Raw genomic sequence first — 25,439 nt, 5'->3', positions numbered from 1 at the left:
CTCCTTGTTGAAATTAATCATTAACAATCGCCTTCTTCTCACGATTGGCTGAAGCTCAGAATGGGTTCAGGATAAAAGACAATGAGCGTTAAAGGACTCGTTTTTTAGTGCCTCAAACTTTTTGGTCACTTACCAGTTTCCATCACTAATTTGGCCATACCTACCCTCCCAAAACCGAAATGTCCACTGCAGAAAGAAGAGAGGTTCTCCTAGCCTAGGCATAGGGAGTGGACTTGTATCTCTGAGGTTGGGGACACCGATGTGGTTAGAGGGGCACGGAACCTGACCAAGACACTAGCCTCTCTCTCCCCGCCATTGCGGGTGCGGAGAAGGGGAGGGACGTTTCCCAGAAGTTCATCATTGCCAACGAGAAACCGGTTCTCTGGGTGGTACAGGAAGAGTGAGTTGGGTGTGGGAGGCCTGGGAAGAGAGATTTCCAGGGGTTAGCAGTTCATTGAGAAATGTCCTCCGGCATCGCCCGGGACCAAAAGCGAAGGGCTCGCGGACCGCTCGGATAGCTGAAGACCCCAGCAGCCCCAGGAAGACCGAGCTCTACTTCCGGGTTTGGAAGCTCTCCTGGCCCTTCCCAGTGCCGGGTAATGGGATTCTCCGAGCGCATGCGCGGTGCTCGACCGCCGCTCTGGGACTGGTTCCACTAACCCTAAACAACTAATCTGCTCCTCCCCCTCTCGCTTGGGGCGTACCATTCGCGTTTGGGGGGGAGGTAACGTGCCCCAGAGTATTCAGAAGCCTGCTCCCCTTCTTCAGACAGGGGAAGGTAAGTTTCCTTAAGATTTTAAAAGTTCCAAGAATAAGAAAGCCTCCGAGGCCTGTCGTTGAGTGATAGTTCTACGGTCTCGGCTTTGCCCACGGCCCCGTCCTCTTCCTTTGAGGCGCTGAACAAAGTGGCACGCCCGGATCCCAGCTGATCAGCTGCTGGGCTTTGGCGGCGGCTTCCCCCCGGCGAGACCATTGTGACTCCTTGGGAGGGGTGCGTGAGGAGGGGAGGGGGCGGAGCGGCCATTGTCCGGTCAGCGCAGCCTCCGAGGGAGGGAGGGTGTTACGGAGCGAGCGGGGCCCGTGGTTTCACAGCGGCTGCCGCTACGCTAAAGCCGGCGGGGGGGGCCTCAGGTCCTTCCCAGCGCCGCCGCACGGGACATCGCTCTGGCTGGGAGCGGCGGTGGGAGCTGCCGAGGGCGCCGGGACTTCCCTCCTCCCCCGCGGTCCTCGGTTCACCCGTACGCCCCACCTCCTCAGCTCCCCTCCCTCTACTCCCCCCGGCCCCCCCATCTCCGAAGGCCGAGTGGTGCGGCCCGCCTCCAGCTGACCGGCCTGGAATCCCGGCTCGGAGCCCCGGACTCGCGCCCGCCCGCGCGCCCGCTCCCTCCCCCTCCCCCCGCCCCGAGCCCCCCGACGACGCCGCCGCCTCCGCCTCCGCCTCCTCCTCCTCCACCTCCTCCTCCTCCTCCTCCTCCTCCTCCTCCGAGCGGGGCCCAGGCCCAGCCGCTAACACCGCTGCCGCCGCCGAGCTCCGCCGCTGCCGCCGAGCACCATGGGAGATGCCGGGAGCGAGCGCAGCAAAGCGCCCAGTCTGCCGCCTCGCTGTCCCTGCGGCTTCTGGGGGTAAGTGCCCGGCTGGGTGGGGGCGGGGGCCGGGGCGCGGGCGCCGGGGCTGCCCGGGCAGGCCTCGCGGCCCGGGGAGGCCGGAACCCTGGGGGCTGGGCCCAGGCCGGGCCTGCGGGGAGGGGGCAGGGGCCGCGTCCTGGGGAGGGGCACCGGGTAGGGAGCTGGGGGTGGGCAGAGAAGGCCCTGCCGGGGGTGCGCTGCCACCCTCGGAGACTCGGCTGCCAGAGGCTCGGGCCGAAAGGGGCCGGCCGGGCTACTGGTGAGGGGGGCAGGGCTGCGTTCAGGGATGAGAGGGCGGCGTTGGCACCTCCCGGTGGAGCTGGGGTGCCCCCTTCCCTTGGCTTGTGGAGGCCAGCCCTTCCTCCCCTCCTTGGTATGAGTTGGTGCTCAGGAACCAGGAGGGTATTTCCTCTGACTTTTTCACCTCCCCTCCTCCCTGTCCCCCAGAGACTTGCATCATCACTTCCTAAATTATATCCTAGTGCCCCATTTGCTTTTAGGAAGCTGTTCACACGTCACCCATTTTTAAAAGTCGAGCCCAGAACCCAGGCTTGGGTAAAGTTACAAGACTGTTGAGGTCTCATCTTATTTAAAACACGTTTGTTTCAGAAGGTCTGTAAGATTCCCTTGTCAAAAAAAAACTCAAGTCAGCTTGGCTTAGGAACGTGAGAGCCAAGTTGCTTAATTGGCTCAAATTCCCTTCCGTCCCCATTTTTTTTTTTTTTAATGATAAAAATATTCACCTTGGCCAGCCTGTATTATTGCTTGGCCATCCTGTGTTAGAGTGAAAATATTTGAGGTGGGAAATCAACTTTTCCACCTGTAGTTACAGTTTAAATTCTTCTTGTTACACTTGGAGTTTTTATGGATTGCCAACCCTCTTACCAGACAGGTGCCTCCGTCATAATTTATGATTCTAGATCTATTGTAAGGAAACTGGAGATTTTGAAGGCCAGCGTTTGTGATTTATCTCTTTTTTTGTTTTATTTTCCAAAGATTCAGTATATTTGGAGGTGCATAGAGGCAGTAAGGAAATGATTATTTCTGGTGAGGGCATCTTGGGAAGATGTATTGAAGTATTTTATCTTTACTGTCTCTCAGATCCTAGGGATGATTGAGGTAGAAATTAAGGCTGTGGTTTTTGGGAGTGCAGAGAAAGATTAGAAAGTGGATCTTAGTGTAGATTTCTGTGGAGTTTGTCATATCCAAAGGTTATGACAAAAAAAATCTAATTTTCTCATCTTTCAGCCTTTTCTTTCTCAAAAATTTCTTGGTGAAAGGATATTAGCGAAAAATAAGTTACAGCGTTACCAAAAGTTCTGAAGATGTGAAAATATCTTAGATTTTATAGTCTCCCCTTCTTTTTGGCTTGAAAATAATTGTGTTGCTTGCTAAGTGCTTTCATAGGCAATCTAATTCCCACAAGAATCTTATTAAGTGGGAACCGTTCTCTCTTTTATTTGTAGATGGGAAAACTGAGGCATTATTTATACACGGGAAACTTGCCTTTGCATTCTGGGATTTCAGGGTGGAGCTAATGAGCTCTGTAGAGTGCTTAGTACCATCACGTTTATGACATCAGTCTGCTGCCCTGGAAAAATCTGGTGTCACAAGCCTCAGATTGTAACTCATAAGAAGACATGTGGCTCAGAGAAAGTAGCTGCCAGTGGCAGCTAATGCCCAGGATGTATCAGAGGTCTATTTCCTGGCAACATGTTAATGTCTTTGGGACCATTATTATGAGTGGAACCCACATTAAAAGATTTACATCAAGGCTTAGAAACTGAGCAAGGTTCTGAGTAATGCAAGGAGAGTTTGGTAGTAGAGAGGAATAGTTACACTGATGCCATAGTTGACTTATAAGCAACCAGGGCTGCTTTTTTGATACTTTCAATATGGCACTTTTTATGAACTGCAATTTGCCTAATGAGAGTTAGGCGAAACTAATATCTTTATGGTGGAAGCTGTTCTTTTTAATGTGTAATGTTTTAACCTTTCCTAAAGGCACCTGTGTAGTTTGCAGTTTATACCAAAGTATAAGGAAATTGCTGCCTAGTTTCCATTATATCGTGACTGATTTTGAACGTTTCCCTTATTGCATGGGCTACATTCATGTTATATTCATTAAGTAAACTTATAATGTATTTAGCAAATATTTGAGTGCCTCTGATATTATGGTAGACAAGAGGGGCACTGGCACCATTCTCTGGGAGCAGGGGACATAGAGGAGTAAAAACACCAGTTACAATGAAGTGTGTTAGGCTTGGAATAGGGTTTGTTGGGAGGGGCACCTACTCCAGTTGAGGTGGATGTAGAGGAAGATAGCCTGGAGGGTGATGCCAGCCTAAGCCTGCAGGAAGATTAGGAGAGAATGGAAATAGATAGGGAGAAGGGTGTTTTCTGTCAGGCAGAGGGGAGAGCATGGATGAAGGCCTGGATATTAGAGAGAGCACTACACATTTGATCAGCTGAAAGTTCATTGTAGAGGATTGGTAGATTGTGAAGAGGGGTCAGCTAGAAATGAGGCTGAGATGGTGAGAGCAACTGGTGATACAGGCCCCCATATGTGATGCTTATGACTTTGGATTTTTATCCTGAGTGCACTGGGGAGCCGTTGAAGAACTTTGAGTGGGTTGTGAGGTGATTTTCTTTAATGTGAAAGATTACTAGATGATCTTGAGGGTGGCCTGTGTATGTGGGTATGATTGTGTATGTGTGTGTGTGTGTATTTGTTTGTGAATGTGGTGTCTGTATGTTTGTGGCATGTTGTAAAGTCCGGAGGTACAGAAGACTTGTCAGGAGGAGTGATCCCCAGGGGATTACTATACCTGTATGGTGGCCAGGGAGAATGGAGAGAAGTAGATGTCAAAGCCATTCAGGAGGTAACTTGCCTTTGCCCTTCATGAGCATGAAGGTGAGTGTGTTCTCTGGAAACTTTAGTCAGCATTGCACTCTGCGGAAGCCGCAGGTCTGTGAAGTCAGCTAGTCAGGGCCCACACCCAGCCCTTTGCTGAGGAGCCTTTTAGCAGAATGTTCTGGTACTAGCAGACTAAAGGCAGTTCCTTTAGGATTGCTCTTCTCTCTAGTGACTTAGGCAGAAGGACTTGCTGCCCAGCATTGTCCACTCAGGACACCAATCAGTGGGGGTTGGTTAACATAGGAGAGCTTTCAGGTGGGTCTTGTGGGACTGCAATGAGAAAGGAGAATGCCTAGAGGAGCATGCAGTGCAAATGTGTTAGTGCTTCGAACACTCAAAATTTCTAGTTTTCTCCTTGGTTTTATATTGTGAAATTGAGTGTAGGTAATTAAGTTAACGTGTTACAGAGAGACCACTGGGAAACTTTGCTACCTTGGAAATTGTTGAAGTTTTACTAAAGTTGCAAGGTGTTTGTATAGCACATAAATGTTTTTAGGGTTAATGACCATAAATGGTTTTTTCCCTGAGACATGGACTTAAAACTTTTAGTGAAATATGAGCATGAGCATTTTCTTGGCTTATTTTAGGCATTCAGTAATCATGCAAAAAATCATGCTAGTTTATAATTGTCAAATCTGAAATGAAGTAGTCAATTGGTGCATTTTCTTTAGTTGAAATACATATGTAAAAGCACTTTTAAATCATATAGCTATAAGTGGTATTAGTTGAAGCTACAGAATGTACTGAGGGATATAGATTCTTCACAGATATTTTCAAAAGTTTTTGAAAGAGCAGACCTAGAATATTATTAAAAGAAGACAGGAAGAAGACAATAAGAATATCCTGAGTGTATTATAGGGTGATAGAACGGGTAATTAATTAGGATGGGGGAAAGATGGACTTTATTTTCGAATTCTGCATATTAAGTATAAATATCTAATTACAATTATTGATATTCTGCCTTTATAATTGGAGATGGTCTCTATCACAATGTAATTTAATGGAAACTTTGAGAAGTGTTACTCTTTTCATAAGTAAATTTAAAGTGTAGTAGACATAAGTGTTCAGTCTGATATTTAGGGAATAATGGAGTATTTTATTTTTTAAATAAATTTATTTATTTTTGGCTGCATTGAGTCTTTGTTGCTGCGTGCGGGCTTTCTCTAGTTGCGGCGAGTGGGGGCTACTCTTCGTTGCGGTGCTCGGGCTTCTCATTGCCGTGGCTTCTCTTGTTGTGGAGCACGGGTTCTAGGCACGTGGGCTTCAGTAGTTGTGGCACGCGGGCTCAGTACTTGTGGCTGTGGGCTCTACAGCACAGGCTCAGTTGTTGTGGCGCACAGGCTTAGTTGCTCTCCGGCATGTGGGATCTTCCTGGACCGGGGCTCGAACCTGTGTCCCGTGCTTGGCAGGCGGATTCTTAACCACTGTGCTACCAGGGAAGTCCCTGGAGTATTTTACATATGGGATGTATTAGGTAAACGATTCATTGTTCTGATTAAAAAAAAGATGTTTATGATTTACTTTCTAATGAATCATGTCATAAAAGAAATATTACATGGGTACATTTTCTTTAGGGAAATAGATTTTATTAGTATTTCATTTTTGTGATCTATTCTGTTGAGAAGCATTTTACTTACCAACTAGATCTGCTAGATAATGATGAATTTTAAGTAAAGATGGAGTTAGGGCAGTGATTAAGAGTAATCTCACAAAATAAATTCTGTTCCTGAAATGGTTACTAGTAGAAAGTTGATTCAACCAAGATACTGACTAGTTAGCTTAAACAGAAGTTATTTATTTATTTTTATTGTTTCTTTTATTTTCTCTGAGCCCAGGCTTTGGGAATTGCTGTAGAACTCTGTTTCTGTCACTCTGTGAGTTATATGGCAAGTTTGCTTGGCTCCTAGTAGTGTGTGGCCCTCACACATTTTTGATTTATCAGTCTCTGTCTCCCAATTGGAACATGTTGCCACACTTCAACCAGCTTAACCTGGGCTTTCAAATTCCATGTGAACACAGCATGAATCACTGGTTAATCAGTAGAATGTTCATTCCAGTGATGTCACTAATTATCCATCTGATTATAAAACCCCCTTAAACATTCTCTTAAACACAAAACAGCTCATTTGTACAGTTTTACTTTTTTTGTTTTTTAAAGATTTTATATTTTTAGAGCAGTTTTAGGTTCAGAGCACAATTGAGAGTAAGGTACAGCAATTTCCCATATACCCCCTGCTCCCTCCCATGCACAGCCTCCCTTATTATCAGCATCCCCACCACAGTGGTGCATTTGTAACAGTGATGAACCTACATTGACATGTCATTATCACCCGAAGTCCATGGTTTACACTGCGGTTCACTCTTGGTGTTGTACAGTCTGTGGAATTGGATGAAATATAGTGACATGTATCTATTACAGTGTCATATAGAGTAGTTTCACTGCCCTAAAAATCCTCTTTGCTCTTACCTATTCATCGCTCCCTCCTCCCAACCCCTGTCAGCCACTCATCTTTTTACTCCATCGTTTTGCCTTTTCCAGAATGTCATATAGTTGGAATCATACAGTATGTAACATTTCCAGATTGACTTCTTTCACTTAGTAATATTCATTTAAGGTTCCTCCTTGTCTTTTTGTGGCTTGATAGCTCATTACTTTTTAGCACTTTAAGATTCAATTGTCTATATGTATCACAGTTTATCCATTCACCTACTGAAGGACATCTTGGTTGCTTCCAAGTGTTGGCAATTTTGAATAAAGCTGCTATAAACATCCATTTGCAGGTTTTTGTGGACATAAGTTTTCAACTCCTTTGGGTAAATACCAAGGAGTAATGCAGTTTTACTTTGCATTTTTGAATTTTGTGTGCATCTGAAGATGCAACATGATTTAAATGAAGTATTCACTGTCAATACGTTTATCTATCTGCCTCATTTTCCTGATTACATTTGAGTATCCAGAAAAATTTGCCCCTTTGCAGTGATGGAACATGGGAAGATAATTTTATTTTTTAAGAAAACATGTTCTTTGTTTACATTGGTTTGAGACAGTAGCTTTTTAGAGTTAGATCCAGTTAACATATAGGACATAGGCTCTTTTGGTATAATTCTCTTCTCCCCATTCACCACTCTCCTCCCCTCATCGCCCCCCCCCCCCCCAAAAAAGAGAACACAGCACTTTAAGTCTACTGAAAAGTTTTGACTAAAAATCTCTTCATAGTCTTTAATAGTATTAAAGTTAACATTAATTTTTACAAGTTAACTTTTTTCTAGCTGGAAAAATCAGAGGGCCAAGAATTCCTTGAATAAAGTTTTTTGAAATGAAACCCTAGTGTATTAAATATTACTTATTGAGGGCAGAGTATGAAGATGGTGAGAACTAATATAATTTGGAGTTTTTTATTAGGTCATACGGAGGTGCGTCTGTGCAAACTGATGCAAAGTTTTGCACTACCACAATAATTATAGATCAAGATTGAGGTTAAAAGTTCTTTTTTCTTTTGAAGAAAGGTTAAGTTCAGTATCTGATCAAAGCTTCATGTAGGAATTTGACCAGTCACAACTCAAAAACTTGTATAATTTTAATCATACACTTAAAAAACTGTCCAGGGCTTCCCTGGTGGCGCAGTGGTTGAGAGTCCACCTGCCGATGCAGGGGACATGGGTTCGTGCCCCGGTCCGGGGAGATCCCACATGCTGCGGAGCGGCTAGGCCTGTGAGCCATGGCCGCTGAGCCTGCGCGTCTGGAGCCTGTGCTCCGCAACGGGAGAGGCCACAACAGTGAGAGGCCCGCGTACCGCAAAAAAAACAAAACAAAACAGTCCAGATTCAGGCTTGTTGTGGGACTTTGTGTCAGAGTGGTTTGCAAAAGAGGGCCTTCATTCCAACTGGGTGGATGACACTGATGTCTCTCGGTTCTGGTAGGGGCTTTGAGAAACAGGCTGATCCTGCTTTGGGCTGGGTCCCTGTGTAACAAAGTTATGTTGCTGAATGAGATATTTAGATATAAGGAAGAAATTTCCTATGTGTGTTCAATGCAGAAGGGAGGTTAAGCAGCTTTATTTGAAGTTTTTAATAACCAGAATCTAAGACTGCATTCTAGAATTGTTCTGTCCAGTATGGTAGCCACTAGCTACATGTAGTAGTTTAAATTCATACTAATTAAAATTAAATAAAATTAAAAATTCAGTTTTGAGTTACACTAGCTATATTTTAAGTACTCTGTATCTCAGTAGCTGGTGGCTACCTCGTTGGGGAACACAGATATAGAACACTTCATCCTCCCAAAATGTTCTGTTGGACAGTGCTCTTCTAGAATGTTGATCTGATAGGCAGCCAGGATTTTCAAGCCTATTTTTTTTTTGCTTTTTTTCTAGTTTTATTAAGAAACAGTTGACATTCAAGCCTGTTTTCTTGTGAGTTCTCTAGATCCCTGTTTTCTCTCATATTCTGAAAATGTGGGGCGTTTGATTTAGCTCTGTGTTATTGTTGTTTTTTTTCTCAGCTCCAACATATTTTATTTCCAAAGGGGGAAGCAGTCCTATTGTTAATTCAGATTACTGGAAAGTGCTCCTTTGATCAGTTTTGGGAACTAAAATTTCAGTACACGTTAGTCTGTAATTTGAACTTTTTTTTTCATGTTAGCTTTTGGGTCAGTCATCTTTGCCCCTTTCTTAAGTCTATTAAACTGGCAACCTCAGAGGCCTATACAGGAGATGTTGGACTAATACAGAATCTTTTTTTTTTCTCTTTAGTGAGAGAAGTTTTGAAGGTATTCACCTTGGACTATGACTTTTGTAGATTCACAAATGTAAATCTCATATGACAGCTTTTGATATATGATTAAGGATAAATGCATTGGATTTTCTGGTAAATTCAAGTCCCTCTGTACAGGGGAAGGTGGAGTATGTTGGAATATCCAGCAGCAGTGGGCAAAACCAAACTGACCTGTGATGTATCAGACTGAGGGAATGGAACAAGATGAATGAAAATGCCATGTCATCCTTGAGGCCAGGGGACAGAGCTGCAAACAGTGCCTGACATCTGAAGTTGTGGCTGCAGCTGTTCACTGCTGCAGGAAGGAAGAATGCAGTAGGAAGAAGATGTAGTGCTAGCTAACTGCGTTTGTTCATTCAACTGTACCAAATGTCCTGTATTATAGACAGGTGCAGTTTTGTGTTAGGGCAGAAGAATGTCCTGGGAAAGATCATGGATTGCAGCTGTGACCACTCTGGTTGGGGGAGAAGTGGGGATGAGGGCAGACCACACCACAGCATTTTGTGTTTCTAGTTTGTGGACAGGCTTTATTTAGCCTCATTGCTGCCTCATTAATGTCCTGGTAAAGAGTTAGGTTGGTGTTGTTGCACTTGGGACCTTCTGGGGAGTGCCTTTTCTCATTTCTTTCTGCTAAAGTGGAATGACATGGAGTAACAGTTGTTCGTGTCTTATCTACCTCTTGGACTCTTACACACAGCTAAGTTGAAGTGCATTTATATGAATAATCACACTCTTAGCCACACTTCCTGGAAGGAGAAGTATTCTCATTATTCAAAGTATCGCAAATACTCTTCCTGCAGTCATTTGGTTTTCTTACATGGTTGTGCTGGTAGCATTCCTGAACAGGGTGTGTGAAAGTGAAGTTTTCTCTAGCTAATGGGTACCTAATGGGAAAAGTGGGGCAGGAATTTGGAGAACATAGATTGCTGATCATGTCCATGCTTTCAGAGTCTCTGCCTATTTCAGGTCATTGTTTTTCAATTTCAGCCCTTTTTAGAGTGCTTTATATAGATAGATGTGCTGGGAAAGTTCTCTCCTGAAAGAATTTTTTTTCAACATAATGAATGAGACACAAAATAGATTGAATAATACAGTCATTCTTAACTGTCCAGGTGTGTATTAACCAGCAAGAAATAATAAACTGGAGGTGGGAGAGAGTGTGGTGTATTTCAGTGTATGTTGTTTCTAGATTTATGATTGCTTGGTTTCTGTCCTGGGGATGGATGGATGGTATTCTTCCTTTTCTTCAGATGCCACTGAAATTCAGAAAACCAGGTTTTTCAAGTCTTTGTGCTTGCATATGAAACTATGCGTGTATATACAAAATCTTCACGGTGTATGACCCTATACAGTTTTATCTAGCTTGCCTTTCCCTTTTAACATAACACAGAGCTGTGGTACTCACCTTTAAAAATAAAGGTGTGTTTTTGCATGTTGATCCACAAAAATCCTTGCTTAGAGGAACTTTTGTTTTATTCTTTTGTTGATTAGGGGGACATAATCATGTATTCTCTGAGACCTGTATTCCCTGTTTCTGTGTATATATCACGGTTAATTAGCTTTACCTGTTGTTCATGTCATCCCCCCCCACCCCCAGTACTGAAGCACTTTCAAGATGTGTTTAAACTATGCATTTTATTTGTAAAGCTAATCTTTTTCTTCACTGAATGTGGAGCAGGATCTAATCATGGAACAGTTGCTGTAACAAGTGATAAAGATACAGTCTTGAGTAGAAGTGTGGAGTGTTACATGAGGTATACTAAGAGTCTCTTTGGGGGTTTATAATCTCAATAATACCAGTATGGATTAATTTAGAAAATGATAGTCACAGTAAAATCTTATCTGTGGAAGTATGTGTCCCTAAAGGCTGCATTTTCTTCTTCTTGGTTTTAAGCTGTCTGGTGACTAGATATTTATAATCCCATAGTTGAAAGGCCCCTAGGTTTACCTGAATAGTTTTCATTGTAGATAAATTAGATACTTACATTGTATGTGTTTTTGGTTGGAGTTAGGGACAGGAAGAATGGACTTTGTTGGTTTTGTGTTGAAATTTGGGATGCAGAAAAGTCACTGGACAGTATCTGACACCTGATTTGGAGGTGAGTTGGAAGAGTAAGGACACACAAGGTGGTCAAGGGGGAAACTGGGGTGCAAGGAGGATGAGGATGGGGAAATGTGGAGTGGTGGTAATTAGGAATGAAGATGCTTTGTGATCACCAACTTCTAGTCAAAATATGAGAGGTGACCACATCTGTAAGGGCTCGAGAAACTAATGTGAACAGGTGGTGTGGGTGAGATTAAAGAAAACATTCTGTTTTTTCTTGAAGTGTTGGGTGTGAGCCCCCAGAGGTCTTACAGGGAAGTGCTGAAGATCATAGGATGAGAGCTGTGGTGCACATTCCAAACTAAAGTTTAGTGGAAGTGGCAGCAGCTTTCAGCAAAATTAGTCTTCCATCTGTTAGAAGCCCATGGGCTGTTTCTTCTGCTAAGCCTTCTCAGCCAGTTAAAGGATGGTGCTTCGTGGTGTCTCTGCAGCAGACCATGGAGACTCTGCCTTCTTTCCTTTATTGGTATTGCCACAACCAACTCCATTCCTTGGGGTATATTGATATTTTTCATCTCCCTTTTCAACCTCTAAGCCTGGTGTGGAGAGTTCAACAAAGTTTTGCTCATTTCCTCCTTTACTTGCTGTTCTTGGGGGAGAAAACTCTCACAAGCCCTTCCCATTTAAAAGATTTTTCAATGAATACATTTAGGGGAGTTTACATTAAATTTTAAAGAATTTAATAGTAGTGCGTAGTGTTTGTTGGAGGAATAAGACCTTTCTTATTTGCTGTGAGGCTGATGAAGGGCCCCCTCTCATCCAGCCTAGGCTCTTCCAGAATGCCTCCAAAGATGCAGGGCATGCTGATATCTCATCTCCAGAAAAGCAGCTGAGCTCAGTGGCTAGGCAATGGGCTTTGAAATCAAAGACCTGGGTTGAAAACTTTATAACTTTCTGCTTGATTTTGGGCAGTTTACCTCTTTGCCTCTTTTTCTTTAAAAAAGAATATACTAGAGTTGTTTTGAGGTTTAGTGAGCTCTAATGCCTGTCAAGCCCCTTGACACAGTGCCTGACCAGGGTAATTAAATTTATTAAGGGCTGACTTCCCAGCCTTGAATGAAGGAGCATTGGTGGCAGATTAATAGATGCAGAACTTTCTTGCCTCAACTGGCAATTTGCATTTATGGTAATCTCCAGACCAGTGCCACCTCATTAGTTGATGAGGTTTCTGACTGGACTTTGGCTGGTTTGGCTATTTTCCAGAGCCTATCCCTTGTTCAGCAAGCATTTGTTAAGCATTCTGTTGTGTGTCTTGAGCTCTGCTAGGCATGTTATACTGTTTTAGCTTCTGCCTTAAGAAAGCTCACAGGGTGGAAGGGATGGCAGACAGTAAATGGACAAAACACCATGAGGAAAGTGCTATGGGAGATCATCACAGAGTACTGTGAGAGCACTGACCGGGCATCTTACTGAGACTGGGAGTGGAGGATGGCCAGGAGGGCTCTCTGGGGAGATGGTGCTTAAGCTGGGAGTAAACGATGAGCAGGAGTTAACCATGTGGAGGTGGTGAGGAAGGGCTTTCCAAGCAGGGGGAACGGCTTATGCAAAGGCAGAGAGGAGTGAGAAAGCTTGCTGAATTCAGGGAATTGCAGATTCAACTCAGGATGTTAGCTGCATTTGTGGCGGGAGGCAAGATGAAGCTGGGGGGATGAGCAGGGGCCAGTCATGAACCTACTTGATTGTTGGATGGTTGAGTTAAGATTTTACCTGGAAGCAGTTGGTACCATTTAAGGATTTAAGTATGGATGACAGATGATATTTATATTTCAAAAACTTTACCTTGGCAGCAGTGTGGAGGAGAGTTGGAGGATATAAGCATGGAAGCAGAGTCCAGTTAGAGCCCATAAACCTTTTTGGGCCGTGGATGTCTTTGGCAGTCTGGTGAAGACTGCAGCCCCCTTTTCAGGACAATGCATAGAATAAATTACTTAGGATTACAAAGGAAACCAGTTAGATCTAAATGCATTTCTATATGTGGATTAGAGAGTCTGTGAACCCTAGATAAAGCAACCCTGAGTGAATGCTGTAGTAGGAGAGCTGAGAATGAATGGAGGCTGAAACCTGGGTAGTTTAGTCCGTTGGGGCTGTAACAACAAAATACCATAGACTGGTGGCTTATAAACAACAGAAATTTGTTTCTCGCAGTTCTGGAGGCTGGAAGTCCAAGATCGTGGCTCCGGCGGCTTTGGTGTCTGAGGAGAGCCAGCTTCCTCATTGATGCTGTCTTCTCATTGTAACCTTACATGGTGGAAGGGATGAGAGACCTCTCTCTAGCCTCTTTTACAACAGTACTAATCCCATGATCTAAGCAGAGCCCTCACGATCTAATTGCTTCCCAAAGGCCTCACCTCCAGATACCATCACACTGGGCATTAGGATTCAACATGTGAATTCCGGTGGGGGAGCACAAACATTTCACTCCATAGCACTGGGACAGTGGGGACTGCAGAGGAGGGCTTGAGCGTAAGAGCAGAGACAGACTGGATGGGGGATGGGGTTGGGGGGTGGAAAGGAAAAGAGAGGCAGCAAGATTTCTGACATGGGCAACTGGGTGAAAGATGGTCAGTCACATATGGTGGGTATATAAGTTCTGCCTACACACTAGTGAGCTTTTGAAAGGTTGTTTGTGAATCCATTTATTTCTAAGTCCATCGTGAAACTGTAGAAGCAGGCACTAATGCCATCTGTCACTGGTGTGTGAAGTTTGGTTTGGTAGAAGAAGGTTTATACTTTGGAAGTTCTTAAGTTGAAGTGATTCCATCTGGAAGATGATGAGCATGTTGTGGGAAAGAGATGATTAGTTTTAGAACGGTTGAGTGTACATTTTGATGAATTAGATAGCATGTCAGTGTACTTGAATTGTATTTTTAAATTGAGGTATAGTTGATACATCATATTAGTTTCAGGTGTACAACGTAATGAGTTGATATTTGTAGGTATTGCAGAATGATCACCACAAAACATCTAGTTAACATCCATCACCATACGTAGTTACAAAAATTTTTTTCAGGACTTCCCTGGTGGTGCATTGGTTAAGAATCTGCCTGCCATTGCAGGGGACACAAGTTCTATCTCTGGTTCGGGAAGATACCATGCTGTGGAGCAGCTAAGCCTGTGCACCACAACTACTGAGCCTGTGCTCTAGAGCCCGCAAGCCACAACTAATGTGCCCGTGTGCCACAACTACTGAAGCCTGGGCGCCTAGAGCCTGTGCTCCGCAACGAGAAGCCACAGCAGTGAGAAGCCCATGCACCACAATGAAGAGTAGCCTCCGCTAGCCGCAACTAGAGAAAGCCCGTGTGCAGCAACGAAGACCCAATGCAGCCAAAAAATAAAAATAGGTGAAATTCTGAAGAACTTTGCCAAGCAACTTTAAAAAAAAAAATTTCTTTTTCCTTGTGATGAGAACTTTTAAGGTCTACTCTCTGAGCAACTTTCAAATATGTAATACAGTATTATTAACTATAGTCACCATGCTGTACAATACAGTCCCATGACATTCATTTTATAACTGGAAGTTTGCACCTTTTGACCTCCTCACTCATTTCACCCCCCCACCTCCTGCCACCACCAACCACCAATCTGTTTTATATATGCGACCTTTCTTTCCCTAAAGATTCCACATAAAAGTAAGATCATATACCATTTGTCTTTATCTCTCTGACTTATTTTCACTTAGCCTAATGCCCTCAAGGTCCATCCATGTTGTTGCAAGTGGCAGGATTACATTCTTTTTAATGGCCAAATAATATTTCATTGTATGTATATATGTGTGTGTATATATATACATATATATACACCCCGCGTTTTCTTTGTTCATTCCTCCATTGATGGACATCTGGGTTGTTTCTATGGCTTGGCTATTGTAAATAATGTTGCAGTGAACATGGGGTGCATATATCTTTCTGAATTAGTGTTTTCATTCTCTTCTGGATCATATGGTAGATCAATTTTTTAATATTTTGAGGAACCTCCATGCTGTTTTCCATAGCAGCTACACCAATTTACATTCCCACCAACAGTGCGCAAGGGTTCCCTTTTCTCCATGTCCTTGCCAACATTTGATATTTCTTGTCTTTGTGATAAAATAGCAGTTCTTAATGGTGTGCAGTGATATCTCATCGTGGTTTTGAGTTGCATTTCCCTGGTGATTAGTGATGTGGAGCATCTTTTTATGTACCTGTTGGCCATCTGTATGTTTTCTTTGGAAAAATGTTCAGATCTGCCCATTTTTAATTGGATTGTTTTTTTGATAGTGAGTTATGAGTTCTCTATATATTTTGAATGTTAACCCCTTATCAGATATATGATTTGCAGATATTTTCTCCCACTTGTAGATTGCCTTGTCATTTTTTAAATTTTTTATTTTTTTGTGGTATGCGGGCCTCACACTGTTGTGGCCTCTCCCGTTGCAGAGCACAGGCTCCGGACACGCAGGCTCAGCGACCATGGCTCACGGGCCCAGCCGCTCCACGGCATGTGGGATCTTTCTGGACCGGGGCACGAACCCGTGTCCCCTGCATCGGCAGGCAGACTTTCAACCACTGTGCCACCAGGGAAGCCCTGCCTTTTCCATTTGTTAAAGGTTTCCTTTGCTGTGCAGAAGAAGCCTTTTAATTTGATGTAGTCCCACTTGTTTATTGTTGCTTTTTTGTATCTTTTATTATTTTTTAAATTAAATTAAAATTTTTATTAGCTTTATTCTAGACATATTTATTTGCAGATAAAAGGTTAGATAGAACAAAAATTAACATACTATAATAACATTTTGAAATAAATAAAATAGAATTTTACTTGGAAGAAAAGAAATTAAAGCTATGCTGAACTTTAGATAATTAACTTCCTTACCCCATGACATTGTCTATTTTTTAAAAAATTTAATTTATTTTTTTTTATACAGCAGGTTTGTATTAGTCATCCATTTTATACACATCAGTGTATACATGTCAATCCCAATCTCCCAATTCATCACACCACCACCCTCACCCTGCTGCCGCTTTCCCCCCTTGGTGTCCATACGTATTTTCTCTACTTCTGTGTCTCAATTTCTGTTCTGCAAAGGGGTTCATCTCTGCCATTTTCTAGGTTCCACATATATGCGTTAATATACGATATTTGTTTTTCTCTTTCTGACTGACTTCACTCTGTATGACAGTCTCTAGATGCACCACGTCTCTACAAATGACCCAATTTCATTCCTTTTTATGGCTGAGTAATATTCCATTGTATACATGTACCACATCTTCTTTATGCATTCGTCTGTTGATGGGCATTTAGGTTGCTTCCATGACCTGGCTATTGTAAACAGTGTTGCAATGAACATTGTGGTGCATGTGTCTTTTTGAATTATGGTTTTCTCTGGGTATATGCCCAGTAGTGGGATTGCTGGGTCATATGGTAATTCAATTTTTAGTTTTTTAAGGAACCTCCATACTGTTCTTCATAGTGACTGTATCAGTTTACATTCCCACCAACAGTGCAAGAGGGTTCCCTTTTCTCCACATCCTCTCCAGCATTTGTTTGTAGATTTTCTGATGCTGCCCATTCTAACCAGTGTGAGGTGGTACCTCATTGTAGTTTTGATTTGCATTTCTTTAACAATTAGTGATGTTGAGCAGCTTTTCATGTGCCTCTTGGGCATCTGTATGTCCTCTTGGGAGAAATGTCTATTTAGGTCTTCTGCCCATTTTTACATTGAGTTGTTTTTTTAATATTGAGCTGCATGAGCTGTTTATGTATTTTGGAGATTAAGCCTTTGTTCGTTGATCCATTTGCAAATATTTTCTCCCATTCTGAGGATTGTCTTTTCGTCTTGTTTATGGTTTCCTTTGCTGTGCAAAAGCTTTTAAGTTTCATTAGGTCCCATTTGTTTATTTTTGGTTTTATTTCCATTACTCTAGGAGGTGAATCAAAAAAGATCTTGCTGTGATTTATGTCAAAGAATGTTCTTCCTATGTTTTCCTCTAAGAGTTTTATAGTGCCCAGTCTTATATTTAAGTCTCTAATCCATTTTGAGTTTATTTTTGTGTATGGTGTTAGGGAGTGTTCTAATTTCATTCTTTTACATATAGCTGTCCAGTTTTCCCAGCATGACTTATTGAAGAGACTGTCTTTTCTCCATTGTATATCCTTGCCTCCTTTGTCATAGATTAGTTGATCTTAGGTGCATGGGTTTATCTCTGGGCTTTCTGTCCCGTTCCATTGATCTGTATTTCTGTTTTTGTGCCAGTACCTTATTGTCTTGATTACTGTAGCTTTGTAGTATTGTCTGAAGTCAGGGAGTCTGATTCCTCCAGCTCTGTTTTTTTCCCTCAAGACTGTTTTGGCTATTCGGGGTCTTTTGTGTCTCCGTACAAATTTTAACATTTCCTGTTCTAGTTCTGTAAAAAATGCCATTGGTAATTTGATAGGGATTGCATTGAATCTGTAGATTGCTTTGGATAGTATAGTCATTTTCACAATATTGATTCTTCCAATCCAAGAAAATGGTGTATCTCCATCTGTTGGTATCATCTTCAATTTCTTTCAACAGTGTCTTATAGTTTTCTGCATACAGATCTTTTGTCTCCTTAGGTAGGTTTATTCCTAGGTATTTTATTCTTTTTGTTGCAGTGGTAAATGGGAGTGTTTCCTTAATTTCTCTTTCAGATTTTTCATCATTAGTGTATAGGAATGCAAGAGATTTCTGTGCATTAATTTTGTATCCTACTGCTTTACCAAATTCATTGATTAGCTCTAGTAGTTTTCTGGTGGCATCTTTAGGATTCTCTATGTATAGTATCATGTCATCTGCAAACAGTGACAGTTTTACTTCTTCTTTTTCCAATATGTATTCCTTTTTTTTCTTTTTCTTCTCTGATTGCGATGGTAGGACTTCCAAAACTATGTTGAATGATAGTGGTGAGAGTGGACATCTTTGTCTTGTTCCTCATCTTAGAGGAAATGCTTTCAGTTTTTCACCATTGAGAATGATGTTTGCTGTGGGTTTGTCATATATGGCCTTTGTTATGTTGAGGTAGGTTCCCTCTATGCCCACTTTCTGGAGAGTTTTTATCATAAATGGGTGTTGAATTTTGTCAAAAGCTTTTTCTGCATCTGTTGAGATGATCATATGGTTCTTCTTCTTCAGTTTGTTAATATGGTGTTTAACATTGATTGATTTCCGTATATTGAAGATTCCTTGCATCCCTGGGATAAATCCCACTTGATCATGGTGTATGATCCTTTTAATGTGTTGTTGGATTCTGTTTGCTAGTATTTTTTTGAGGATTTTTGCATCTATATTCATCAGTGATATTGGTCTGTAATTTTCTTTTTTATTTCTTTTTATTTTATTTTTTGTGGTACGTGGGCCTCTCACTGTTGTGGCCTCTCCCATTGCAGAGCACAGGCTCTGATGCGGAGGCTCAGCGGCCATGGCTCAGGGGCCCAGCCGCTCTGTGGCACGTTGGAGCTTCCCGGACCAGGGCACGAACCCGTGTCCCCTGCATCGGCAGGCAGACTCTCAACCACTGCGCCACCAGGGAAGCCCCCCCCCCCCCCGCCACTATTATTGTGTTACTGTCAATTTCCTCTTTTATACTTGTTAGCAGTTGCCTTACGTATTGAGGTGCTCCTGTGTTGGGTGCATATATATTTATAATTGTTATATCTTTTTCTTGGATTGATCCCTTGATCATTATGTAGTGTCCTTCCTTTGTCGCTTGTAACATTCTTTATTTTAAAGTCTGTTTTATCTGATATGAGTGTTGCTACTCTAGCTTTCTTTTGATTTCCATTGGCATGGAATATCTTTTTGCATTCCCTTGCTTTCAGTCTGTATGTGTCCCTAGGTCTGAAATGGGTCTCTTGTAGACAGCATGTAGATGGGTCTTGTTTTTGTATCCATTCAGCCAGTCTGTGTCTTTTGCTTGAGGCATTTAATCTATTCACGTTTAAGGTAATTATTGATATGTATGTTCCTATGACCATTTTCTGAATTGTTTTGGGTTTGTTTTTGTAGGTCCTTTTCTTCTCTTGTGTTTCCCACTTAGAGAAGTTCCTTTAGTATTTGTTGTAGAGCTGGTTTGGTGGTGCTAAATTCTCTTAGCTTTTGTTTGTCTGTAAAGCTTTTGATTTCTCCATGGAATCTGAATGAGATCCTGGCTGGATAGAGTAATCTTGGTTGTAGGTTCTTTCCTTTCATCATTTTAAGTATATCATGCCACTCCCTTCTGGCTTATAGAGTTTCTGCTGAGAAATCAGCTGTTAACCTTATGCGAGTTTCCTTGTATGTTATTTGTCGTTTTTCCCTTGCTGCTTTCAGTAATTTTTCTTTGTCTTTAATTTTTGCCAGTTTGATTACTGTGTGTCTCGGCATGTTTCTCCTTGTGTTTATCCTGTATGGGACTCTCTGTGCTTCCTGGACTTGAGTGGCTATTTCCTCTCCCATGTTAGGGAAGTTCTCGACTGTAATCTCTTCAAGTATTTTCTTGGGTCCTTTCTTTCTCTCTTCTCCTTCTGGGACCCCTGTAATGCGAATGTTGTGTTTAATGTTTTCCCAGAGGTCTCTTAGGCTGTCTTCATTTGTTTTCATTCTTTTTTCTTTATTCTGTTCTGCAGCAGTGAATTCCACCATTCTGTCTTCCAGGTCACTTATCTGCTTTTTGCCTCAGTTTTTCTGCTATGGATTCCTTCTATTGTAGTTTTCATTTCAGTTATTGTATTGTTCATCTCTGTTTGTTTGTTCTTTAATTCTCCTAGGTGTTTGTTAAATATATTTTTGCATCTTCTCGATCTTTGCCTCCATTCTTTTTCCGAGGTCCTGCATCTTTTCACTATCATTATTCTGAATTCTTTTTCTGGAAGATTGTCTATCTCCACTTCATTTAGTTGTTTTTCTGGGTTTTATCTTGTTCCTTCATCTGGTACATAGCCCTCTCTGTCTTTTCATCTTGTCTGTCTTTATGTGAATATGGTTTTTGTTCAGCAGGCTGCACAATTGTAGTTCTTCTTGCTTCTGCTGTCTGCTCTCTGGTGGATGAGGCTATCTAAGAGGCTTGTGCAAGTTCCCTGATGGGAGGGACTGGTGGTGGGTAGTGCTGGCTGTTTCTCTGGTGGGCCAGCTCAGTAAAACTTTAATCCTCTTCCCTGCTGATGGGTGGGGTTGGGTTCCCTCCCTGTTGGTTGTTTGACCTGAGGCAACCCAACACTGGAGCCTACTTGGGCTCTTTGGTGGGGCTAATGGCGGACTCTGGGAGGGCTCACGCCAAGGAGTACTTCCCAGAACTTCTGCCGCCAGTGTCCTTGTCCCCACGGTGAGCTACAACCCCGCCCCCTCCCTCCCGACGCCTCTGCAGGAGACCCTCCAACACTAGCAGGTAGGTGTGGTTCAGTCTCCCCTGGGGTCATGCTCCTTCCCATGGTTCCTGATGCGCACACTACTTTGTGTTTGCCCTCCAGGAGTGGAGTCTCTGTTTCCCCGAGTTCTGTCGAAGTCCTGCAGTCAAATCCCACTAGCCTTCAAAATCTGATTCTTTAGGAATTCCTCGTCTCATTGCCGAATCCCCAGGTTGGGAACCTGACATGGGGCTCCGAACCTTCACTCCAGTGGGTGGACTTCTGTGGTATAAGTGTTGTGAGTCACCCACTCAGCAGTTACGGGATTTGATTTTACTGTGATTGCACCCCTCCTACCGTCTCATTGTGGCTTCTCATTTTTCTTTGGATGTGGGGTATCTTTTTTGGTGAGTTTCAGTGTCTTCCTGTAAATGATTTTCCAGCAGCTAGTTGTGATTGTGGTGTTCTTGCAAGTGGGAGTGAGAGCACGTCCTTCTACTCCACCATCTTGGTTCCTACTCTAGGTTATATTTCTAAAAAAACCAAAGCTTGAACTTCCAACATCTTAGATTTTAAGAGGTACCTTGTTCTTAGGTCCTTTAGTTTCTGGTGGACAAGATTGCACTCACCTCATTTGTCTTGATATTTTACTTAATTTTATAGATTTAATCCTCCTTTCTCAGCTTTGGGTTTTCTAGAAAGAAGTCTGTTTAGTCTGCACTTCCATCCCTATAAATATTTAGATGTCTTTTCTGAAGTCTTTCCAATTGCATGTTATATTTTTGAAGTGCATCTATGTTGCTGAAGACAATAGATAGATATATTCTCTCTATTCCCCCCTACCTCCTGCCCATAGGTTGGGATGGCATAGAAAGAAACTGATCATGTGGGAGGTAGTAAAATTTGTTTCTTAAAAATAAAGTTCAGTATATATTTAGGAAAAATTAAGTGAGATCTGAAGTAATGTGAGGGCACACACTTCTTGGCCGATACTGATTTGTACTGTTTTACTCATTATTATGGTTGTGTGTCAGTATGACACAGAAGAGAGTACATATTAGTCCATACGTAGTGTGATTGAGAGTTAAGGTCAAACTGCATTTTTCAGGTATTGTGAAAATATTATTTTGCTGCATGTTATGTTCTATAAAGTCTTCCGTTTATTTAGCTATGTGACTGCTATGTTATGACTTTAAGGAATTTTAAGCATTTCAGCATTTGAATTCTGTGATCAAGGACAGTTGGATCATTTGAATTTTTAGATGAGCTCTTATTAAAGTACAATTGTATACTTTTGTGTTAATGGTAAATACGTTAATGTTAAATATGTGTTAATGGTTAAATACACAAAGATAAACTTTAAATTTGTTTAAAATTATATGGTTTTGGTTTAATAGTCTCATAAGTGTATTGGCAACTTGCTGTTGCTGGATTTTGGAATACCCAGCCTGAAGCTGTTTTGACTCCCTGCTGCTTTACAACATGGAGACTGACAAGAAGGTCCAGGGCATTGGCTGGATCTGCAGACAAGGACAACTTGCAGTATTTTAACCCAGAAAGATTAGAAAGGTGGTGCTTGATCTCCTGACTCAGAATTTCATGCATGTTTGAAGTGCTGCTGCTGCTATTTGTTTCATCTAAAACCTTGGGATTATCATTTTCTAGTTAAGAGATTGAAAATTTTTGAATATGGCCTTAATATTACATTATTGAACATAGAAAGTACAATTCACATACCTTAAAATTCATCCTTTAAAAGTGTACAATTTAGTGATTTTTAGTATATTCAGAAAGTTGTGCAGCTGTCACCACCATCAAGCTCCAGAAAATTTTTACCTCAAAAAGAAATCATGTACCCATTAGCAGTTACTCCACATTGCTCTTTCCCTCTGGCATTCACAAATCTAACTCTCTGTTTTTATTGATTTGCCAGTTCTGAACATTTTATATAAATGGAATCATAAAATATGTGGCGTTTTGTGTCTGCCGCCTTTCACTTAGTAGAATGGTTTTAAGGTTCATCTGTGTTGTAGCATGTATTAGTACTTCATTTCTTTTTACGGTTGAATAATATTCCTTTGTATGGGTGTACCACATTTTTTTTTTTATTAATTAATTTATTTGTTTTTGGCTGCGTTGGGTCTTTGTTGCTGTGCGTGGGCTTTCTCTAGTTGTGGAGAGCGGAGGCTACTCTTCGTTGTGGTGGGCGGGCTCTAGGCATGCAGACCTCAGTAGTTGTGGCCTGCGGGCTCTGTAGTTGTGGCTCGTGGGCTCCAGAGCGCAGGCTCAGTAGTTGTGGCGCACGGGCTTAGCTGCCCCACGGCATGTGGGATCTTCCTGGACCAGGGCTCGAACCCGTGTCCCCTGCATTGGCAGGTGGATTCCCAACCACTGCACCACCAGGGAAGTCCCGGTATACCACATTTTGTTTATCCACTCATCAGTTGATGGACATTGTGGGTTGTTATCACTTTTTGGCTAGTATGAATAATGCCATGAACATTTGTGTACAAGTTTTTGTTTGAACACCTGTTTTCAACCCTCTTGGATATATACCTAGGAGGGGAAGCTGGGTGATACGGTAATTCGATGTTTAACTTTTTGAGTAACTGCCATATTGTTTTCCAGAGTGGCTGCACCATTTTATATTTCCACCAGCAACGTATGAGGGTTCCAGTGTCTCCATATCCTTGCCCATCTTTTTGATTACAGCCATCGTAGTGGGTATGAAGTAGCATCTCATTGTGGTTTCGATTTGCTTTTGCTAATGACTAATGATGTTGAACATCTTTTCATATGCCTCTTGGCCATTTGTATATCTTCCTTGGAGAAATACTTGTTCAGTCCTTTGTCCATTTTTAAATTGGGTTATGTGCTTTTATTGTTGAGTTATAAACCTTTTTTTATTGGTATATATTTTGGTTACTAGTCCCTTATCAGATATATGATTTACATATACTTTCTCCCATTCTGTAGGTGGTTTTTCACTTTTTTTGAGATAGTGTCCTTTTAGGTGCAGAAGTTTTTAATTCTCATGAAGTCCAATTCATCTTCTTTTTTTTGGTTGCTTGTGTTTTTGATGTCATATCTAAGAAAATGTTGCCTGATCCAAGATCATGAAGATTTACAACTATGTTGTATCATTAAAATTATGTTTTGAAGTCTTAGCTGTTTAAATTGTTGATCCATTTTGAGTTAATTTTTGTATATAGTGTGAGACAGGGTTCCTCCTTTATTCTTTTGCATGTGGGTAATCTGATTGCCCCCACACAATTTGTTGAAAAAACTATTCTTTCCCCATTGAATTGTCTTGGCACCCTTGTCAAAAATCAGTTAACCATAAATGTAAAAGTTTACTTGTGGACTCACAGTTTTATTCCATTGATGCCTATATCCCACTGTCTTGAATACTTATTTTCTAGTAAGTTTTGAAATCAGAAAGTGTGATTCCTCCAACTTCGTTCTTCTTTATCAAGATTGTTTTGCGTATTTTGGGTCCTTTGCATTTCCATATGAATTTTAGGACCAGCTTGTCAGTTTCTGCAAAACCAGCTAGGAATTTGATAAGGGATTGCATTGCATCTCTTAGGTTAATTTGGGGACTGTTGCCATGTTAACAGTATTTAGTCTTCCTACACTTGAATGTTGGGATATCTTTTCATTTATCTGTGTCTTCAATTTCTTTTACTGTTTTTTTTGGCCGCACCACATGTCATGTGGGATCTTAGTTCCCTGACCAGGGATTGAACCCATGCTCCCTCCATTGGAAGGCAGAGTCTTAACCACTGGACCACCTGGGAAGTCCTATGTCTTCAATTTCTTTTAACAATGTTTTATAGTTTTCGGTGTAGAAGGCTTGCACTCCTTTGTTAAATGTATACCTATTTTATTTGTTTTGATACTCAGTTTCAGATTGTGCGGTGATAGCATATAGAAATACAATTGATTTTTGTGTATTCTTGTATCCTGCAAACTTGCTGAACTTCTTAGCTCCAGTAATTTTTTAGTGAATTCCTTAGGATGTTTCTATATACGAGATCATGTCATCTGCAAATAGGGATAGTTTTACTTCTTTTTTTCCCCCAATCTTTATAATACAAGGTTAAATAGAAATGATGAAAGCAGACATCCTTGTCTTGTTCTGGATCTTATGGGGGAAGCTTTAGTCTTGCACCATTAAGTAATGACGTTAGCAGTGGTGATGATTTTAGCTTTTTTGTAAATCCCTTTCATCAGGATGAAGAAGTTCCTTTGTATCCTTAGTTTGTTGAGTTTATTTATTTATTTTCATGAAGGGGTATTGGATTTGGTCAAATGCTTTTTCTGTGTATAATTCAGACTGTAATGTGGTTTTTTGTCCTTTAATCTTTCACTACATGATCTATTAGTTTGGTTAATTTTCTGATGCTAAACCAGCCTTGCATTCCTGGGATAAATCCTGTTTGGTCTTAGTGTATGATCCTTTTTATTTGTTGTTGGATTTGGTGTGCTAGTATTTTACTGAGGATTTTTGTGACTATATGATATTTTGATTTCTAGTTTTGTTTCGTTGTGATATCTTTGTCTGGTTTTGGTATCAGGGTAATACATAGAATGAATTTGGTTTTGGTATCAGGGTAATTCATAGAATGAATTGGGATGTGTTCCCTCTTCCATTTTTTGGGAAGAGTGTGAAGAATTGGTATTCATTCTTCTTTAAAT

At 41.7% G+C, this 25,439-nt stretch overlaps 1 protein-coding gene across 2 annotated transcripts in view; it reads left to right on the top strand.

The window, feature by feature from the left end:
* The first annotated feature begins 702 nt into the window (after positions 1–702).
* The window catches only part of ZFAND3 (zinc finger AN1-type containing 3), a 324,315-nt gene continuing 299,578 nt past the window's right edge, over positions 703–25,439 (top strand). The window contains exon 1 of one of the 2 annotated variants that reach the window (XM_073810776.1): positions 703–778. Coding sequence is in view for 1 of the 2 variants with exons in the window: in XM_019949681.3 (XP_019805240.2) it covers positions 1,553–1,623 (71 nt within the window). In the remaining variant the exon portion in view is untranslated. Of the gene's footprint in view, positions 779–1,432; positions 1,624–25,439 lie in introns of those variants that run through there. The other variant, XM_019949681.3, reaches the window with a different exon arrangement.

The sequence above is a fragment of the Tursiops truncatus genome, chromosome 10, assembly GCF_011762595.2.
Source record: "Tursiops truncatus isolate mTurTru1 chromosome 10, mTurTru1.mat.Y, whole genome shotgun sequence".
In the NCBI taxonomy this organism is placed as follows: Eukaryota; Metazoa; Chordata; class Mammalia; order Artiodactyla; family Delphinidae; genus Tursiops; species Tursiops truncatus.
The sequence above is the reverse complement of the archived record's forward strand: the minus strand, read 5'-3'. Positions and strand labels throughout refer to the sequence as shown.